General features: G+C 41.8%; 2 protein-coding genes across 3 annotated transcripts; one reads left to right on the plus strand and one right to left on the minus strand.

Moving 5' to 3' along the window:
• The first annotated feature begins 1,974 nt into the window (after positions 1 to 1,974).
• On the plus strand, positions 1,975 to 15,584 carry LOC310855042 (general transcription factor IIF subunit 2-like). Of its 2 annotated transcripts, XM_083759887.1 has the most exons (9): positions 1,975 to 2,122; positions 2,969 to 3,042; positions 3,192 to 3,210; positions 7,090 to 7,231; positions 10,957 to 11,001; positions 12,003 to 12,084; positions 13,125 to 13,224; positions 13,828 to 13,971; positions 15,215 to 15,584. In XM_083759887.1, exons 1-9 carry the CDS (start codon positions 2,057 to 2,059, stop codon positions 15,335 to 15,337), a joined length of 795 nt encoding a protein of 264 aa, XP_083616013.1. In that variant the 5' UTR covers positions 1,975 to 2,056; the 3' UTR covers positions 15,338 to 15,584. The 2 variants fall into 2 exon arrangements, with proteins under 2 accessions (XP_083616013.1, XP_083616014.1); XM_083759888.1 differs by lacking the exon at positions 10,957 to 11,001.
• A 2,319-nt stretch (positions 15,585 to 17,903) lies between these two features.
• LOC310877388 (charged multivesicular body protein 2a-like) lies at positions 17,904 to 18,572 on the minus strand (the record flags this gene model as incomplete). The annotated part of the gene is made up of 1 exon (XM_083791219.1): positions 17,904 to 18,572. The coding sequence occupies exon 1, from the start codon at positions 18,567 to 18,569 to the stop codon at positions 17,904 to 17,906; it is 666 nt and encodes a 221-aa protein (XP_083647345.1). The 5' UTR covers positions 18,570 to 18,572.
• Between the last annotated feature and the right edge of the window lie 783 nt (positions 18,573 to 19,355).

Here is a 19,355-nt window from a genome sequence, read left to right on the forward strand (position 1 = left end):
AAAGTCTATCAGGAAAATGAACGGGGATTTATTTTCCGGGTCTCTTGAGGGGGCGGGACTGCGACGCTCTATTGGGTGTTGGTTTGATGCGTTACTATGTAATTGAATCACTGTTTGGACACCCCTCCCCAGGCCTAATTGATTGACGGAGAGCTTAAGTAGGCCTGGGTGATTGGGGAGCGGCATGCACCTGGTGGACAAATGGTTTTTACCTGACAGACAGAAAGACAGCACAGAGATCATTCATGCCCATAACAAGGAAGAGAAGATGTGACTGTTTGTATCATGTATCATTCACTGCACTTTGGAAAGTTTATGCAAACCAAAATGACATTGAACCTGTGGACAATCTGTTTCTTATGTCTGCGTACATCCATAATCCCTGGGTGCATCAGTGGGTTTGTTAGGTAGAAATGTTTGGAACCAACAAAATGGCTACAACAGTGGTAGTGCAGCTAGGTTTGAAGTAGGTAGATGCATGTCCTTTCCCATTATTTTAATCCCAGACTAGTTTCCTCCATAGTTTCCTTAACAGAACATGACCTGAAGGTCCAGATGGCACTACTTGCCTGGAATGCCTAGCACAAGAAGAGGATGGTGTGGAAATCAGACATGGGAGAAGTCATTGCAGTATCCCTGTCCTCCTCCTTCCATCTCTTTCATGTCTGACTCAATCTTGGAGCAGATTTGACAACTCAGGTCCAAGGTCTTCAGGGTCTCTTGCTTCAAGGTTATTCCAATAATCTCCTACTGTGGCCGTACCTCATGAAGGTGGACTCTATGAACTGGTTGGTCCACCAACCATTCCATGCTCCAGCATGTTTGGTTATGTTGACTATACATTCGGTCAATGAAATGAGTAGGGTGTTAATGTGGATGATTGACGGGCATAGGGGCGGACCCAAGGTTACCTTTTAACATCACCTGTTCACCTGCAGAGAGAGAGAGGGGGGGTGTGTGGGACGCCATACCTTTTGTTGACCGCTTTATTTCATTTACTTTATATACTTTGTAGCTGTGGTCATTTTGCTTTACATTTGGATCCAGCTAATTCCTTTTGTTTGTGGCGGAGCGCGTCTGACAACATGGCCCATCCCATCGCCTCTCAGCGACTTTAAGTTTATTTTTCATGTCGCTATCACAATACCTTTGAATATGTGGAGGTAGCTTTTCAGTTAGTGTAGAGGCCATAACATCAGATGGAGAAGGCAGTCAGTCATCTCATATTCAGACTAGATGTATGACATCAGCAACTGCAATCTGATCCAAGGTCTGATCCAAGGTCCTCTGCCTCTGGTCCATCTGAGATTACACTCTATGCACATGCTCAGCCGTCAACTGCAGGGCAAGTTCTGAAGGAACTTCTTTCCCATTCAACATCTTGGAAAAACTTCGACAGTCACTGAACACCAGAAATCCCACTTTCAGCTAATAGTAGCTGTATCAAAATCATCAAAGCATGCAGGAAATAATTACACATGTATTGTGGTTATAAATAATATATATATATATATATATATATTTAACCTACAGCAATGAATTGATAATATTCATAGCTATAATGATTTTAAAATGCTACTTTATTCAGCTGACTATGTTTATTAATTTAGGTGGAATTGTATTATTTAATGTGCCTCATGACATGTATCAGTATGAATACATCTTGGAGAAAGTAAACGTTATGCTTTTGATTTAAGTATCTGCATGAAATCGCATAAACCTCATTTTTGTGGGAAATGTTTGGTGGACGATTGCTTGGCTGAAAAGATTAATAATGCACCTGAAAATAAATATGCCACAGTTTAGATACATATGACTTGAATATTGTGCATAAATATCTTTTTCATGGGATTTTAGGGTTTTCGGGCATGAAAGGGTTTTAATGTGCATTAAACATAATGGATTAGAAACCAGTAGGCGGCGGTAATGCCAACCGCCAGTCAAACCCTAATAGAAGAAGAAGAGATAATAGCATTCCATTCAATGTTAGCTCATTATTTTGTGTAGCTTCTCTTTTCTGATTGTTTATTTATCCTCAGATGAACTTTAAAGAATAATGTCGGAGAAAGGAGAAGTGGATTTAACTGGTGCCAAACAGAACACTGGTGTATGGCTCGTAAAGGTAAGGTGTGATTGTTTACACAGACGGATCAAATAAATGTTCATAAAGTTAGTCGTTAGCACAACGTTAGCCAAAGAGCTCATATAGCTGCACTGTTTCGTTTGAACCGTTAGTTCTCGTGTTGTTTATCTGTTCATTGTTAGCCTGGATCAAGACTTATAGATGTTTGGTTTTTTTTAAGTAAAAGTCAGACCCGAGAGACTTTAATTATGCGAATTTCATTAATATGTAAGGCTTGGGAAATAAATAATGGACAGAATGTTCGGTATGGTGCATTACACAGATACATACCTAATGTACATGTATAGCCTACAGTATAATCTTGATCCAAGGCTAGTTCACACCAACACCTAGCCCTCCAAGCAGAACCCAATGGTACTGAAGTTTCTGACATTTTGTTCGACCCAGTCTCATCAAAATTTCAGAGAAGCTTTATGTAGGGTCCCGAAAGGGGCTAACCAACACCAACCATTGACAACACCAACCATTGAGCACACGTTAAACCAAACAGAATTAAAGTCCATCTGGTTGTATTAAACGCAAAGTAGCTCATACTAATATGTCTACAGTGGAATTTTATGAACCAAATCCTTTGCAGATGGAAAGAGGGTAATTCAAGCTTTCCATACAGCTGCAATGTTGGTGTTTTTGGATGTATGTGATGTATGTCAATTGTTGGTGTTGCAACTCTACATGATTCAACAAAAATAAAAAAGTAATTGCATTTCAATGTAGCTAAGCATGTGATCCAATTAACCAATGGGCTGGTGTTTTTAAAGTGATTATCATTAGCACAAATCTAAAACCTTAATATAACCAAAATGTCTGTGTTCCATTGATGTGCAGGTGCCAAAATATTTGGCTCAACAATGGGCAAAGGCTCCTGGGAGAGGCGAGGTTGGGAAAATAAGAATTGGCAAGTAAGTGTCAAGTGAAGAAGAACTATGATCGTCTACTGTTGCCGTCTTGAGAATGTGTGTTCTGTTATTGTTAGATTGCAATGTTTTGTTCTTACCCTACTTATTATTACACCTTTTAAATCAATATTTGTGACTGCTGTTTCTTTCAGGAACCAGGGAAAAGCAGAGGTATGTGATTGTCAATTTTGTTTAAATGTGGATACACCCTGTCTCCAATTGAAAGTAGCTTGATTCATATTTATCCGTGTGTATTCTTATTTATCCTCTGTCGCGTGCCACGAGTCACGGAGCTCGAGTCATTGAGTCCGAGATCTTATTCGTGCAATGTTCCAAAACAGAGCTACAGCTATATCGTCTTGACAACTTTAAATGGGCTATTGAATATCTAATACTGTAGGTTTACGTTTTACACCAATCAGCCTCTCAAACCCATGTCTCGTTCCAATGCGTAACTTGCGTCGGGCTGGCTACCCCCCCCCCCCCCCCCAAATAACAGACATACAAGCTGTCGACACGCTGTTTCATCATGGTGTGTGTTGACAGCTTGCAGATCTGTTCTTTTGGACACACCATAATCGATGATGCGCGACGGAATGTATCTATGTCATGTATCTATGTGCTGGGTGATTATAATGCTGACCTGTCAGACAACAAGTCTTTATTTGCTAAGAATATGGAGAAATTCACAAATGAAGCCAACCTAGTAATATCAAGCAAACTGCTCTTGCCTGAGTCAAGCTTTACTTATATTAGCGAAGCATGGAACACCACTTCTTGGCTCGATCACGTGATATCCACTGTTGATGCACACGCCACGTTAGTTAATATGGAGATACGTTATGGGTTAGCTACGACTGACCACATACCTGTTGCCATGGTTTTAAATGTTGAAAATGTGCCAACTCTCACTAAGGTTAATGAAGAAAAAGAGGCTAAAATAAATTGGGGCAAACTCTCTGAAAATGATGTCCTCAAATATTCTCTTTACTCTAATGAATTATTGTCTAATATGCATCTACCCATGAATGCAATTTGTTGCACCAATGTAAATTGCGAGGACCCAGCCCATGGGGAAAGCCTTTGTCTCATGTACAATGACATAGTGAGTGCCCTGCAGAATGCTAGTAGGTCTTTATTCTCACGCCCTAAAAAGGCCAAGCCTGGGTGGAATAAATATGTAGCTAGCCACCATGCTGAGGCCAACGATGCCCATAGAGCCTGGGTTATAGCTGGCAGGCCCAGACTGGGACCTGTCCTAGAACATAAAAAGAGAACCAATGCCAAGTACAAATATGCATTAAGGTTTATAAGTAAGCAAGAGCAGGCCATGAGTGCACATTCTATGGCTGACAATCTGCTTAATAATGATTCTACTAACTTTTGGAAAGAAGTCAAGTCCCTAAACAGGGCTCAAGTAGCACTCCCATGTAATATAGAGGGGGTAACTGATCCTGTGGGCATCGCTGAACTCTGGAGGCAGCATTATGCTTCCCTGTTTAATAGTGTCAAAAGTGAGCCTTTCCATGTGGGAAAAATAGAAGATGAAAATGAAATCACTGTTTTTAACACCCATGAGGTTTTTAATTCAATAGCGCAACTGTCTGAGAGAAAGGCCAGTGGCCTAGATAATATCACTGCTGAGCACCTAAAGCTAGCTGGTCCTAGATTGGCTGTGCTGCTTTCTATTTGTTTCTCTGGTTTGATGACCCATGGTACTTTACCTGACTCCATGTTGTCTGTTGTTCTAGTCCCTGTGATAAAAGACAAGTCAGGGAAAGTTGGTAGTATTGATAACTACCGGCCTATAGCGCTTGCAAGCATTTTGTCCAAAGTATTAGAAAAACTACTTCTGGACAGATTAAGTATGTATATAACCACCACTGACAATCAGTTTGGCTTCAAGCCTAAACATAGTACTGATATGTGTATATATGCTCTCAAAGAAGCAGTAGAGACATATAGAAAGCAGGGTTCTACTATGTTTGTTGGTCTTATTGATGCTTCCCGTGCTTTTGATCTTATTCATCATTATAAGCTTTTTAATAAGCTCAAGCTTAGGGGTGTGCCCAGTAATTTAATACGTATATTGGTCTACTGGTATGCCAACCAGCAAATGCAGGTCAAATGGGGCAACACCCTATCTGCCCCCTTTCGGGTGGGCAATGGCGTCAGACAGGGGGGGATTTTATCCCCAGCCCTCTTTAATTTATATATGGACGGCCTATCAAAGCAGCTAGAAGAGTGCAATACTGGGTGTATGATTGGTGATACTCTAATTAACCACTTTATGTACGCGGACGACCTGAGCTTAATATCCCCTAGTAGCAGCGGATTCCAACATCTGCTCAATATCTGCTCTAATTATGGGCTGGACTTTAATATTAAGTATAATGCTAAGAAGAGCATGGTCCTGATATGTAGAACGAAGGATGACTCGGAGCTCAGGTTCCCACATTTTTACCTGTCTGGTCTGACTGTAAATGTAGCTAAAAGTGCTAAATATCTTGGTCACATCATCACAGATACACTAGATGATGATGAAGATATGTATAGACAGAGGAGAATGCTTTATGTGCAAGCAAACATGCTGGTTCGCAAATTTCACCACTGTACAACTGATGTTAAGGTTAACCTGTTTAGAGCGTACTGCACCCCCCTCTATACTGCCCCATTGTGGGTGAACTTTAAAAAGGAGAGCTTGCGCAAGCTGCAAGTAGCCTACAATGACTGTCTGCGCATTCTACTCAAGAAACCCAGGAGCACTAGAGCTAGTGCACTATTCTGTACACTAGGACTCACCACCTTCATGGCCCTCTTGAGGAACCTTACCTACAAATTCATGTGTAGACTGGACCGCTCCTTGAATGGATTAATACGGCTGATGACAGACCCTCTCTGTAGCTCTGTCAGGTTCACATCCACCATCAGAGGACACTGGCACGAGTGCCTCTTTTGATTTGTTCCCTGAGGGGCTGGATAACTTATTTTTATTTTATTTTATTATTTTACCTTTTTCTATGTATTGTATGTTTTTACCCTGTGGGCCATGAGCCTGTAATAAAGTTTATAATATATAGGCTACAACTAAACATGTTTGTAACCAAATAAGCCTGTAGGTACAGTACTGTAACATTACATGGGCAAAATATATGGAACTTGATGTTAATGCAGTGAACATTAATTACGTAGTGTTACTGTTAAATAACGAGGTCAGCAGCTGCAGCGCACATGATCCATGGAACCCCATGTTTAAAAAATGTTTCCTCACCGTCTATCCCATCCTCGTATCAACATATTAACCCATTTCGACCTGAGGACGATTCTACAAATGCCTTCTAAAGACAGTTTTCTGAAAAACCCTATGTTTCCGTGTCAGTCGTTCTCAAACGACTTCATGTCAAGGACTCCCAAAAATATATGTAATTGGCCGCCGACCCCCATCTGAAAATATGTTGTTTCAGGAAGCCCTCAGAAGCAAAGATTTGAGTTCAAAACATTCGCCGTGAAAGAATATATTCAAACATTTGGGCCACATTTTCACGATTTTTCAAAAATGGCAGACCTAGAAGCTTGTAGATCTGCTATTTTTCAATAGCCAAAGTATAACATAATGCTATAAACACCAAAAGAGGTTCCCGCCCCAAATTGCGTTAAACAAATGCAAAGTTAAATAAAGTTGGGTAGCTGATGCGGACACAAACATATGCGTTTAGTTTTTGCCGTTTTCATATTTAAATGTTATGATGAAAGGCTCCATCATGTATCAGTTTGTGCGCATCGCCACCGTGGAATGAAATCAACCGAGCTCCGCGGGAAGGGAAAGAAAAGGGATGGGGATTGGATATATTTTTTCGGGCATTTCACTCATTAATGTGTGTCCAAAAATACGGTAATCACTCGGCGAGTCATTGAGCTCCAGTCCGAGTCTGGAGTCTGGGGGTCGAGTCTAGAGTCCCGTTTGTGGCGACTCGAGTATAAGAGTCTTTAACTCGAAGTCGCCAAGATCTAGTAAAGCAAAGGTCTTTGTATGATGCTCGTCTTTTACAGGTGTCTTTCACTTTGAATGAAGACCTGACACAGATTGAGTGCGCCGGAGGTGCCACTGTGTCTGCACCTCGGGAGCATCCATTCACCATGCAGACGGTGGACAAGGGGCAGACGTTGGCTGTCTTCACGGAGACGTCCTCAGGTGAGAGCCGCCCTTGGGATGCAACACCTGTTTGTGTCACAACAACACTCAGAGGTGTCCTGATATTGGAAAATAATAGACATGGAAGGAAGAGTGTCGAGGCTCATTCATAGTCTGGATTTTCGGTGGTGAGGTGACCACAGAACTACAACATGACGTCACGAACCGCCCCAGCCCTTCTCTCTGTTTTTACTCGCCACCGATCAACGTTATTTCAGCTCCGGTGGTCACCTCACCACCGGAGCGGTGGTCACCTCACCACCGGAGCGGTGGTCACCTCACCACCGGAGCGGTGGTCAGCTCACCACCGGAGCGGTGGTCACCTCACCACCGAAAATCCAGACTATGAATGAGCCTTCACTCTCCACTGTGTCCGTTACCATGGCAATATATTATGTTTTGACTTAATAGTTGAAAATATTCAGTTGAAAACGGCTACCAAAAGCTGTGTTGTCTTGGTAACCATTCTTAGTCCAAAAAAACGGCTTATACCGTACGTTTTATTACTATTGTTCTACTGTAGGTACAGTTTGATTTTGAATTGTGACAAAACTTTGACCAGGACCTACGTTTGAGTGATGTATTGCCATCTAATCACAAATGAGTATTAACTCGTATGGTATAATATAACGTGAATTAAAGCTACAATCCCTAGGTTGCATGTCTGTTGTCTCTCCTGACAGAGAGGCAATTGCATTGATGTCTTAACTGAAATAAAGATGGTGGTGCATCTAGTATCCAAATACAATCAAATGCACTGTCTTCTTCAAATAACCTTATTGACACTGTCAACCAGTACTGTCTTGTACTGTCTTGTACTACTACTGTCTTGTTAGAAAAGTAGGAGACAGACGACTGCTGATGTGTTATATTTTATGAACCTATACCATACAGATAGGTTAACCCATTTAGGCCTGACCTCGAAAAGAAAAGAAAATCTTCTAAATCCTCCAGTTTTCTTGAAATAAATATTTTCACGATTTAAAAATAAATAAATAGCAGATCTACTAGCTCGTAGCGCGCCACTCGGTGGCTATTTTTCAATAGCTAAATTATAACAATGTTTAAACACCAAAAGGGGTTCCCGCCCAAAATGGGTTAATATGTTTAATTAATTAAAATAAGTCTTGGGATTGTAGCTTTAATGGTTAACTGTGTGTTCTACTCATAAAACATCTAAGAGGTAAGTTCTGTGTGCCGACTGCCTGCCAATACAAGGTGGAAGAATCATTCCATTTAATTCTGCTTCTTCATGTGCGTCTGGCTCTAATACACTCCTTTTTACAAATTGCTATTTGTAGCCTAATTCTTCTTAGCTTTGAGTGTGTCGTTGTTGTCTACTATAACCCTGAAACATAATATACCGTGTGTGGTCATGGATAAGTCATTAATAATAACACTTAATTTGTATAGCACCTTTCATGACATGAAATGCAGCTCAAAGTGCTTTACAGAACAATAGAGAAGAAAAAGGCAAGGCATAAAACATTATATTAATAGCAGTAATGCAATACAGTGAGGACATGAATAACAAGGAATTGAAAAGATCAACTAAAAACAAGTGTAAAAGTAGGTCTTGAGCTGTGCTTTAAAAGTGTCTACAGAGGCTGCCTGTCGAAGGTACAGTGTTATTAAACTACAGAGGCTGCCTGTCGAAGGTACAGTGTTATTAAACTACAGAGGCTGCCTGTCGAAGGTACAGTGTTATTAAACTACAGAGGCTGCCTGTCGAAGGTACAGTGTTATTAAACTACAGAGGCTGCCTGTCGAAGGTACAGTGTTATTAAACTACAGAGGCTGCCTGTCGAAGTTACAGTGTTATTAAACTACAGAGGCTGCCTGTCGAAGGTACAGTGTTATTAAACTACAGAGGCTGCCTGTCGAAGTTACAGTGTTATTAAACTACAGAGGCTGCCTGTCGAAGGTACAGTGGGAGTTTGTTCCACGCAGTCGGCCCGTAGAAGCAGAAAGCTGCTTCACTTGACATTGTATCGGTTCCAGAGTGACTGCTGCGTTATTTATGGATCCCACCGCAGTTCCAGGAATTCCCTGGTTATTTTGGATCCCACCCCCAGTTCTAGGAATGCCCCGCTGTGATTGGCTGGCTGGCTGGCCGGCTGGAAAAGCCAATTGAAGCGACGTGTGCTGCACATGGCGTCCTGACAGCCAATCAGTGTTGATGTTGTTCGGCGGAACACCGCTTGTGCTGAAACATGTTGAGCAGCAGCGACATACCAAAGCCTACACAGGTTGTACAGTCGACACGCTGTGATTGGCCAGTCGCTGTGATTGACAGCCTAAACCTAACCCTAACCTTAACCTCAGTAAAACTATACCTAAACCTAACCTTAACCTCAGTAAAACTATACCTAAACCTAACCTCAGTTAACTTAACTTGCCCGAGGGCGTCGTTAAACTGGTCATAAACACATCCCGTGTAGGAATTAGTATGTAGCTGAGCAGCAGGAACTAATTTTGCTCCTTATAAATGACATATAGTATTAGCAGGAATTATGTTAATAATATATTGAACCAAGCTGTCTTGTCTGACCGAGCGTGTCCATTAGTAGGATCCACTGCCAAAGTTAAATTACGTACATGTCTTATCTACAGCCAGTGAGCAAACAGACTTATTTTTTTATCAACGCTGTTATAAACAGTATAATAATTCTCCATTAGTGCAATGTACTACATTTCAGGTGTGAAATATATAACATCCCCCCCCCCCCCCCCCCCCCCGTGGGACCCCCTGCCACAACGTGCTGCCCATGGTGGTACTCGTATCAATATCCCACGGTTGGCAGGTCTGCTTATTACGTATAACCCATTCTGACCGGAGATCAGATTCATACGAGGTTTCCACTGGACACACACTGGTCTGATGAACCCATTCTGACCTGAGATCAGATTCTAAAAATGTCAGTCGTTCTTCGATTTTTCAAAAATAGCAGACCTACAAGCTCGTAGCGCGCCACTCGGTGGCGCGCTATGAGCTTGTAGATCTGCTATTTTTCAATAGCTAAAGCATAACATGATGCTAACACCAAAATGGGTTCCCGTTCAGAATGGGATAAATTACTGCTCAGATGTGAATGTGTACCTGATTCCTATTTAATTGCTATTAGCCTACTTTTTGTTATTTTCTCTCTCTCTCTCTCTCTCTTGAGGTTTTCAGTTCATTGCCAATATATTGATCACAGACCGTTTTTTGCAAGCTTCCTTTTGAAAAGTTGGGATCTTTTGTGTGTGATTTGGACCTTGTTTGTTAACATAGACCTGTCAATCAACACAAATCTGGCTCAATCTTTGTAGCGTTGCTTTGATGTGTGTGCATGATGGAGGTCTTTGAATGTGTCCTTGGATTATTATGAATTCTTTTTTTTTTAATGATGAACGCTGCTTGTGCTGTTCCTGTTTGTATTGACACTCCTTTTGAGTGTCGTGTGCGCTGGTGTGTGTGTGTGTGTGTTTTAAATGTTGGTTGGTGGAGTGTCTCTGTGCTCAGCTTGTGTGTGAGCGCATGCTTTGCTTGCTCATGTGCACGACCGTGCTCATCCGTTTGTGGATCGAATACACGGAGAAGCAGCTCCGTGTATCTTCAATCGACTCGTCTGCGATTGACGGATGACTAAACCCTTTGGGTGAGGTTCTTATTGTTCGACCCCCCCCCCCCCCCCCTCTCTCTGCTGTCATTTCACCATCCATCCCTCCCTCCCTTCCTGTAGGCCAATCAGAAGAGGGCTCGGGTTCGGGGCCGGGGGCAGGTCCAGGTGAGTTCCTCCGTCTCAATCCCCAGAGGGTCTCAGTCAGAGTTGCACCAATGGGGAAACATGCAGGATGTGGTTCCCTTTTGGCTTTGTGCCATAGGATCAGAATTATGATCCACTCGGGTCCACTTAGGGAGGCAACGTGTCTGCTAAGTTAGGGCCTCTTTTCCGTGCCTCTCTTCTCTGGATCTCTGAATTTCATGTAGTTTCTGTGGTCTTGTGTAGAGGATTGGGTACCAGACAATTTGAGATCTCCGCCTAGCGATAAGTCTAGGCCAGGGATCTTTTAAATGCAAGGTACTGGAACACCGATGCAAAGTCCTGGTAACAAAGCTATGCCAACTGATTTGGAAATGAATCATGTCACCGCACCAATATGAAGGACTGCCCTAAAGACTGTTTTATGTAATGCAGTGTAAAAAAAATGTTTCCAGTCACCAGTTTTAGCAACAGAAGCTGGGAGATTGTGTTATGTCTCCGTTGAACAAAGTGTTTAGAGACTGAGTTTTGAGTCTAGTAGAGGTTGGAAAGACTGTGGTTTCAGACTCAGAGTGGAGCTCAGCTTGCTGATGTTGGCTTAGATGCAGTGATGTAGAGTCTGTGGGGGCCGGAGGGCCGGGGCCCCCATGAGGATTTTCGGGGAACAGTCAAGACACTGTCCAACACTGCCCTCCCCTGGCTAAACCAGGCATGGGCCCCCATGAGGATTCTGAAAACTATTCATTTCTGCTTAGATGCAGGTTTTTGGTAAGCTGCTGCTGTTGTGGTGCAGTGTTGGTTAAAGGAATGTTCACGACGTGTAGATCAATTTATTGAAATTCAAGAAATAAAGAAAAGGTGAAGCATTGATTTGAATTGCACAGGATTCATATAAACAGCAAGGTTTGTGAAAGTATCTTGAGTTGTTACCATCTGTTTTTATAAAGATATGGATATGGAAAGGAACAGGTAAACATGTGCAGTGTGGATTAAATTGTGTTTTGTTTAAATCTCATCTGCTGTAGATAAAATAGCTCTGGAGGGAGTGGTGGTGCAGAAAGCAGAATGCCGACCAGCTGCCAGTGAAAACTACATGAAGTTGAAGAGGTAAGTACTAAGTCCGCTATGAAAACACGCGTGAGTGCGTGCATGCACACACACCAAACGGATGAACCTCACATTGTTACTCATTCAGAATTCAGCAGTGAAATCTGTTCTCTGCATTTGACCCATCTCTTGGAGCGGTGAGCCGCAGCCAAGGAGCGGTGAGCTGCAGCCGTGCCGCGCTCGGGAATCATTTGATCAGATTTGGAAAGCCTGATTTATGCTCCATAGTACGACTGTGTGTAGTACGACTGTGTGGCTCAGTCTGTGGGGTATTGTGTGCTGGTAAGCAAAGTATAAATACACTTGTGGCCGAACAGTTTGTGGAGAGGTCTTGATATCGCAAGGTCGCTAGTTCGTATCTCCGGACCGGCACGTTAGAATTACCACCGCTGAAGTGCCCTTGAGCAAGGCATTGAACCCCTACCATGAAATGTTCTATGAGCAGAGCCTGGCTGTAAACAAGTTCTTGTGAGCTTAGTCCAGTTACCCTGGGTAAACATGGTTGCTTTGCTTTTGCTTACAATACCAATACCAGCATGTTGACTGTGGGTCACAATACCAGCATGTTGACTTCAACACCAGCTATGGTATCTTGATTTAGGTTGTGAAACAATAACTCCTCAAACTCCTGTAACAACCCAAAGTCCATTGTGTCGTTTTAATGCTGAAAGCATTGTGATCTATTCATTTAGTAATATCAATATCCGTTTTGATAGCAAATTATCACCCGGTTAGTTAAACATTGGGTGCCCTTTTATTCTTTCAAAATAGCGACGTGGGGTGCCCATTTTAGAAAGAAAACACCCCAAAGAATATATAAATATATTATTTTTTTTCCTAAGACGTGTACAGACATCTTGGGCACACCATGGGATAATTCTAAAGACGTCTTAGGCACAAATTGTGTTAAGTCAGGCATATTTTTGAACGTTGATTATGAATAGATTTTTAATGCCTTAATCTATTGCATTTATAAAATACAGGTAGAATACAGTTTTTCAATACTGTGAAGGTAAATGAGTGATTTTGTCATTTGACAGGATACAAATTGAAGAGTCTACCAAACCTATGAGGCTGTCTCAGCAGCTGGACAAAGCTGTCACCAACAACTACAAACCTGTAGCCAACCACGCTTACAATGTAAGAAAGATTGACTCCTATAATTCCGTGTACACAGTGTTGTTTTTGGCAGCGAATTTCTATTTTAGCTTTAGTCGTAGTCTCTTGAATAGTTTTCATTTAGTTTCAGTCACATTTTAGTCACCTGGAATGTTTTAGTGTTAGTCTAGTTTCAGTCGACTAAATATAAGATTTTAGTCGACTAAATCTACAGGTGATTCAGTCGACTAAAATGTGTTTTGGCGGGCCTTGATGCCGCCGTAATGACTGATTTTACACTTGCTGAAAATGCATGCAACCAAGTGTAAAATGACTTATACTGGATCTCTTGTCTACACAGTCCCTTCCTGATATTTTAGTCTAGTTTTTATTTGTTGACGAAGTTTTCAGTATATGCAGTAGATTAGTTTTGATTTAGTTTCCATTTAGTTTTCGTCGGTGGAAAAGGGTAGTCGACGAACATTTTTCGTCTTAGTTTTAGTTGACAAAAATAACACTGCTTGTACATCCCAAACGGTCTTGTTTCACAAGTTACCGCAGGGCAACTTGACATACTTGGTATATAATATCTGTGAGAAAGACATCTTTTAACCCTTGCGGTTTGTTTTTATTTTTGTGCTAAAGCGTGAATATGACAAGAAGAAGAAGGAGGAGGGTAAACGGGCCAGGGCTGACAAGCAACAGGTTTTGGACATGTTGTTCTCTGCCTTCGAGAAGCACCAGTTCTACAACATCAAAGACCTGGTGGACATCACCAAGCAGCCTGTGGTAAGATTCATTCACTCAGCTCTTAGCCCATTTAGACCTGGGAACCTTTCTACAAATGTCTTCTAAATCCTGACAGTTTTCTGGAAAAAAACCCTATGTTTCTGTCAGTCGTTTTCATGTCAGGATCCCCAAGATTATATGTAATTGGCCACCGACCTCCATCTGAAAATGTTGTTCCAGGAAGTAATTTCTCTATGGAGAATAACATGGGCTCATTTTAAAATCGTTGTAGTCCAAAAATAAACAAGCTGTCTCTGCGTTATTGTCAGGGAGGTGTCTCTGTATCGTTTGCAACAGTCAGTCACTCATATATGATACAAACTGTCTCTAGTGAAAATGTAACTAATTCAGTAGCAGTAACATTAGCGTTTTCTCTGTCAGTTGATTCTTCATATCCATATGAGTGAAACGGCCGGGGTGACATGTTTATTTATCAAACACAGTTCTTATACGAGGCGAACAATGCAAATTAAAAGTACACGAACCTGTGGATTTGCGCCCTCTACCGATATTGACGGCAGACTAAGGTGCTCTATAGCTGAATATAGGAGAATATAACGCAGTTTATAGCTAAGGGACACAATAAATCAATGAGCTCTGCATCCACGGGATGCACTACTTTTTATTATAGTTTATTTTTGCTAGCTTTAGTTATAATAATAATTTCTTCTATTTTCTACATGAATATACTGTAACCATTATAACCATATAAAATGAAATGGGAGTTAAAAGCTGCAATTTGTAAAAATGGCAAAATATGACTCTTAACCCATTCTGAACGGGCACCCATTTTGGTGTCGGCATCATGTCGTGCTTTAGCTATTGAAAAATAGCAGATCTACAAGCTCATATCGCGCCACCGAGTGGCGCGATACGAGCTTGTAGGTCTGCTATTTTTGAAAAATCGAAGAGCGACTGACATTTCTAGAATCTGATCTCAGGTCAGAATGGGTTAATCAGACCAGTGTGTGTCCCAGTGGAAACCTCATATGAATCTGATCTCAGGTCAGAATGGGTTAATGTCGTTGAAGTGGGACTCATAAAATGTCTCTGGGACTCATTCTAAAAGACCATGCCTGCATCCCGGGACTCATTACATTGAAAACCTATTTACATCACTGAAGTTACCATAATGCATGAAGTGCTCCATATAGCGCTATATATATATAGGCTATAATGGATTGGATAAAACAATCAGCATTAGTAGACCCTCCTCCTCACTAGCAAATGTGTCTTCTTGCAGAATTACTTGAAGGAAATCCTCCATGACATAGGCATCTACAATGTGAAGGGAACGCACAAAAACACCTGGGAACTCAGGCCAGAGTACAGACATTACCAAGGCGACGAAAAGATGGATGAATAATAGCTTCGTCTTCAACACCTTTTTAGGGATAGCGATTCCATCAAATATGTGTATGTCTTAATGTACAATTTTGTTCATATGTTGGTCTTTTTCTTCCAAGTTTTATTAGCGGATGTATATTGTGTTTATGGATAATTCAGATGTTTTAACACAGTATTTGGTAATGCTTTTTTGTTGATACATTTTTATGAGGTTCTGTATGATCAACTTAAAATGTAATTGTTTTCCATGAATATAATGTTTGATTAAAATTGTTTACATACTGAAGACACTAGTTTGGCTTTGTTACTAAAGCATTTAGTAATGCTGGAAACGATTGACTTATACCTAATTAGTTTGTATGAAATTGAAACTGATTATTCTGTTGGAGCTTTCTGACAGATAATACATTTCTTATTTTTATTTGACGCTCGCTTCAAATGTCCAGTATGTTCCCCCTGCCAAATAGAGCGTCGCAGTCCCGCCCCCTTTCATGACCACGCCAGGCCCAGGAAATGAATCCCAATGCATTTTTCCTCATAGACATTTCAAAGAGTATTTATTTAAAGACATTTTAAGCGCCAACTCAAAGCCGAGTCGTGACAAATCATGACAACAAACACAATATGTTGTAACCTGCCGTTTTTGTCTACTTTCTAATTCTTTGTTTGGCCCGAATTTTTTTTGTTTATTGTCATGATTTGTCACCACAAGAGTTGTCTTTGTCCGCGGCGTAAACGTCTTTAAATAAATACTTTCTGAAAAGTCTATGAGGAAAAAGAACGGGGATTTATTTTCCGGGTCTCGAGGGGGCGGGACTGCGAGGCTCTATAACCCCCCCCCCCTTGAATTGAATGAATACCACTGTATTAGAATATACTACTGCACTGTAGACTACTGTCAACGTGGTGAATCCTTGAGAGGGGGTGAAATGGATTAGCCACAAAATATTAGCAATACAGGTTCGTAGTCTGTATAGATTACTACTTGTGGATTTGTAGTGGTTGTGTGTGTGTGACGTGTATATATATATATATATATGTGTATATGTATATATATGTATATATATCATTTCCGTCTTCACCTTCGTCTTCATTTTTAACATTCAAAGATAGCCATTCATTTTCAATGGCATTCGATGTTTGTGTTAGGACAATGTTTGTGTTTACACACCCTCAAAGCTGGACATAGGAGGGGCTAAAAAATAACATACTCAAGCCAAATTCCATATGGTAAAGAAACTGAAGTTGTTTTGCAAGAGATCAGGGCACCCGCTTGGCACTTCCCTTGAGACTGGGAGGTCAGGCTCTGAGAGCAGTGTATGTTGCTGTCCTGCAGCGGCCCCTACAGGTCGCCCAGGGTGCTTGTTTAGCAGGGAGCTGTAAAACGCTGTTTTAGATCCACGCATGCTGCCCTGGGCGCAGTCATAGCTGCAGTGTCACATTAAGCGCAGCTTGACACCCACAGCATTGATGATTGCCTACACCTGGTCTACAGGGCACTGCACCACAGCCTGGGTTGGTCCATGCAGAGAAACCTTTGGGCCGATTCATACTCCTATTTTACCGCTGTTTCGGCGCTGTAGTGCCGAAATGATTTCGGCTCGTCAGAAAATTTCAGTAGCACAGAAGAGCCGACTTTAGGACGGTACCCGCCCCCCCGAACGTCACATTGTAGGCTCTACAGAGCCGAACCGACTTTTATTCGGCTCTAAAATAGGAGTATGAATCGGCCCTAAGACACTCTACGTTTTTCGGCAAATCACAGAATACGTACTAGAACTTTTTAACCCAAACAACCAACAAAATATCAACATTTTCAGACACATGTTGACTCAACCCTAGATTGTTTGAATTTGAAATACAGTACAATAGAACATAATTATTAAATGCAATTTGAATGGTGCTGAGTCAGCAGCAGCGCTCGCACACCATATATGGTATACCATAATAAACAGCGACGGTATTGATACTGAGATGTCCGTGCTCACGGTATGTAAATATTTATTTTAACATGTGCATATTCTGCGCATCGAACACGTCGCAATGTTTTGCGTTTGTATTTGTAGATCAGTTTTCTTTGGTGCATGCATGGCAGTGACGTCATGCGAAACCACAACCATAATTGTACTATTATAATCATATTGTAGAATGTCTCTACAAACAATATACCCTGGGCCGGGTGCCCGGGCGGAAACAGGCCGGTGGTTGATGCTGCCAGTAGCATATGCATGTCTCAAAGATTAAGCCATGCATGTCCAAGTACAAACGGCTTGTACGGTGAAACTGCGAAAGGCTACGTTCTCTTCCAATGGAAATATCCTAAGAAACGGGGTCGTATTATAATCGGGGACTAGACTATCAATGACATTCAATATTCTTTTTCCACAAATGGGGGGTCGTCTTATAATCAGAGTCAAAAAAATAAAATAGCCTACAGTATTTTGTTTGATACCGTACTGTAAAATCTCATACCGTTACATGCCTAGTAATGATACTGTAACCTGATCAAAATACTAATACACACCTTTTTACTCCCAAATTAACTTTGATCACAATGTATTTGCTGTCAGCTGTCTGAGGAGGATTCAATAATCTCTCCTGAGTTTGTTCAGTCGCTCCTCCAGGTCAGCGTCGGCGTCTACGAGAGCAGCCTGGGGTTCGGCCTTCTTGTCTCCTTTCTCCAACAGGCTTCTCCCCGTGGCCGGTATGTTCGACAGCTGATCCGTCAGACTGAGACCGAACTCGTCCAACACTTGGGACACGATGGCTTCACTGTTTTCCTCGTCGTCCTCGTCACCCATAGCGTCGTCCATCGCGTCGTTTATCATGTCCTCCCTCATGTCCATGAGTTCACTCTGTTTCTCAAACTCCATCATGATCTTCTGAATCTGCGGCATGTTGAGCTGTCTGTTCATGCTGGCCATGGCTTTGGTGATGCCTTTCATGGCCTGTGTCATGGTGTTGTTGGACTTCAGAGTCTGAATCTTGAGACTGACCGCTTGGACATTTGCTCTCAAGAGGTATAACTTCCTGATGTAACGCCGCGTACGGACCAGGTCCATGGCCATGATCTTGACTGTATCCATTTGTCCCTGTTTAGACATACTCTTAATAGCAGCGATGATTTTCTTCTCCTGCTCCTCCAGCCTCTGTCGTTCTCTGTCCAGGTCTCTCATGGCCTTGGTCAGCGCCCGCTGGTTCTGCTTCAGTATCTTCTCTGGGGTCTTTTTCTTCCCAAACAGGAACTCCATCGTAAGGGAGGAGTCTGTCGGGTGGTGATGTTAGTCAAAAAGGTATGTAATATTTTAAAGATGACTCCTCTTTACTGATTTAAACCCTACTAAAAATTACTATTCAAAGTTCAGAGCCGAAGGGTTGGAAACGACTTCTTTATGGCACCGACTATATATATGATGCTTACAAATGACATTGTGATGTCACTACATGATGACATCACTACAGAGCTATAGGACGGTTTCCGATGGCCCATGCATGTAGGGAATGATGAAAGTTGTTCCTTTTATATTACTCCCGGCTTATTCCCATCGGGGTTGCCACAGCTTAACCCATTCTGACCTGAGATCAGATTCATACGAGGTTTCCACTGGACACACACTGGTCTGATGAACCCATTCTGACCTGAGATCAGATTCTAAAAATGTCAGTCGTTCTTCGAACTCTTCAGCATCCGTCTCCCAGTCTCTCATCGTGCCTTTCCAAACCCTCTCAACTTCGCTTCTCTTGCTTTATTTCCCAAGGTTACAAGTGGCAGATTTTCTTTTTTTTACATTTAAATAATATATTTTAGGGCCATGTCATGTGGTCTTTATGATCTACTGGTAGATCTCCATCTACCTTTTGGGCACCCCTGATGTACAGTATAGAAAAATCACACCTGTGTGAAGTGAGGGGCGCTAATATATTACAGTCTAACTCATGTTGATTAGGTGATGGAAAACAAACGGTGCCAACACAAACCTTAAACGGCATTAACAATAAAGAGACAATATGACGTAATGAGGTACATTATGACGTAC

Source organism: Protomyctophum parallelum (assembly GCF_964188405.1).
Source record: "Protomyctophum parallelum genome assembly, chromosome: 2".
NCBI lineage: Eukaryota > Metazoa > Chordata > Actinopteri > Myctophiformes > Myctophidae > Protomyctophum > Protomyctophum parallelum.

What these genes read in the sequence shown, in the direction of transcription:
- LOC310855042 (XM_083759887.1), top strand. Translation starts at nt 2,057, where the DNA reads ATGTCGGAGAAAGGAGAAGTGGATTTAACTGGTGCCAAACAGAACACT. An exon ending in CTGGTGTATGGCTCGTAAAG is followed by an intron (nt 2,123 to 2,968) that starts GTAAGGTGTGAT and finishes ATTGATGTGCAG; the next exon opens with GTGCCAAAATATTTGGCTCA. An exon ending in ACATCACCAAGCAGCCTGTG is followed by an intron (nt 13,972 to 15,214) that starts GTAAGATTCATT and finishes GTCTTCTTGCAG; the next exon opens with AATTACTTGAAGGAAATCCT.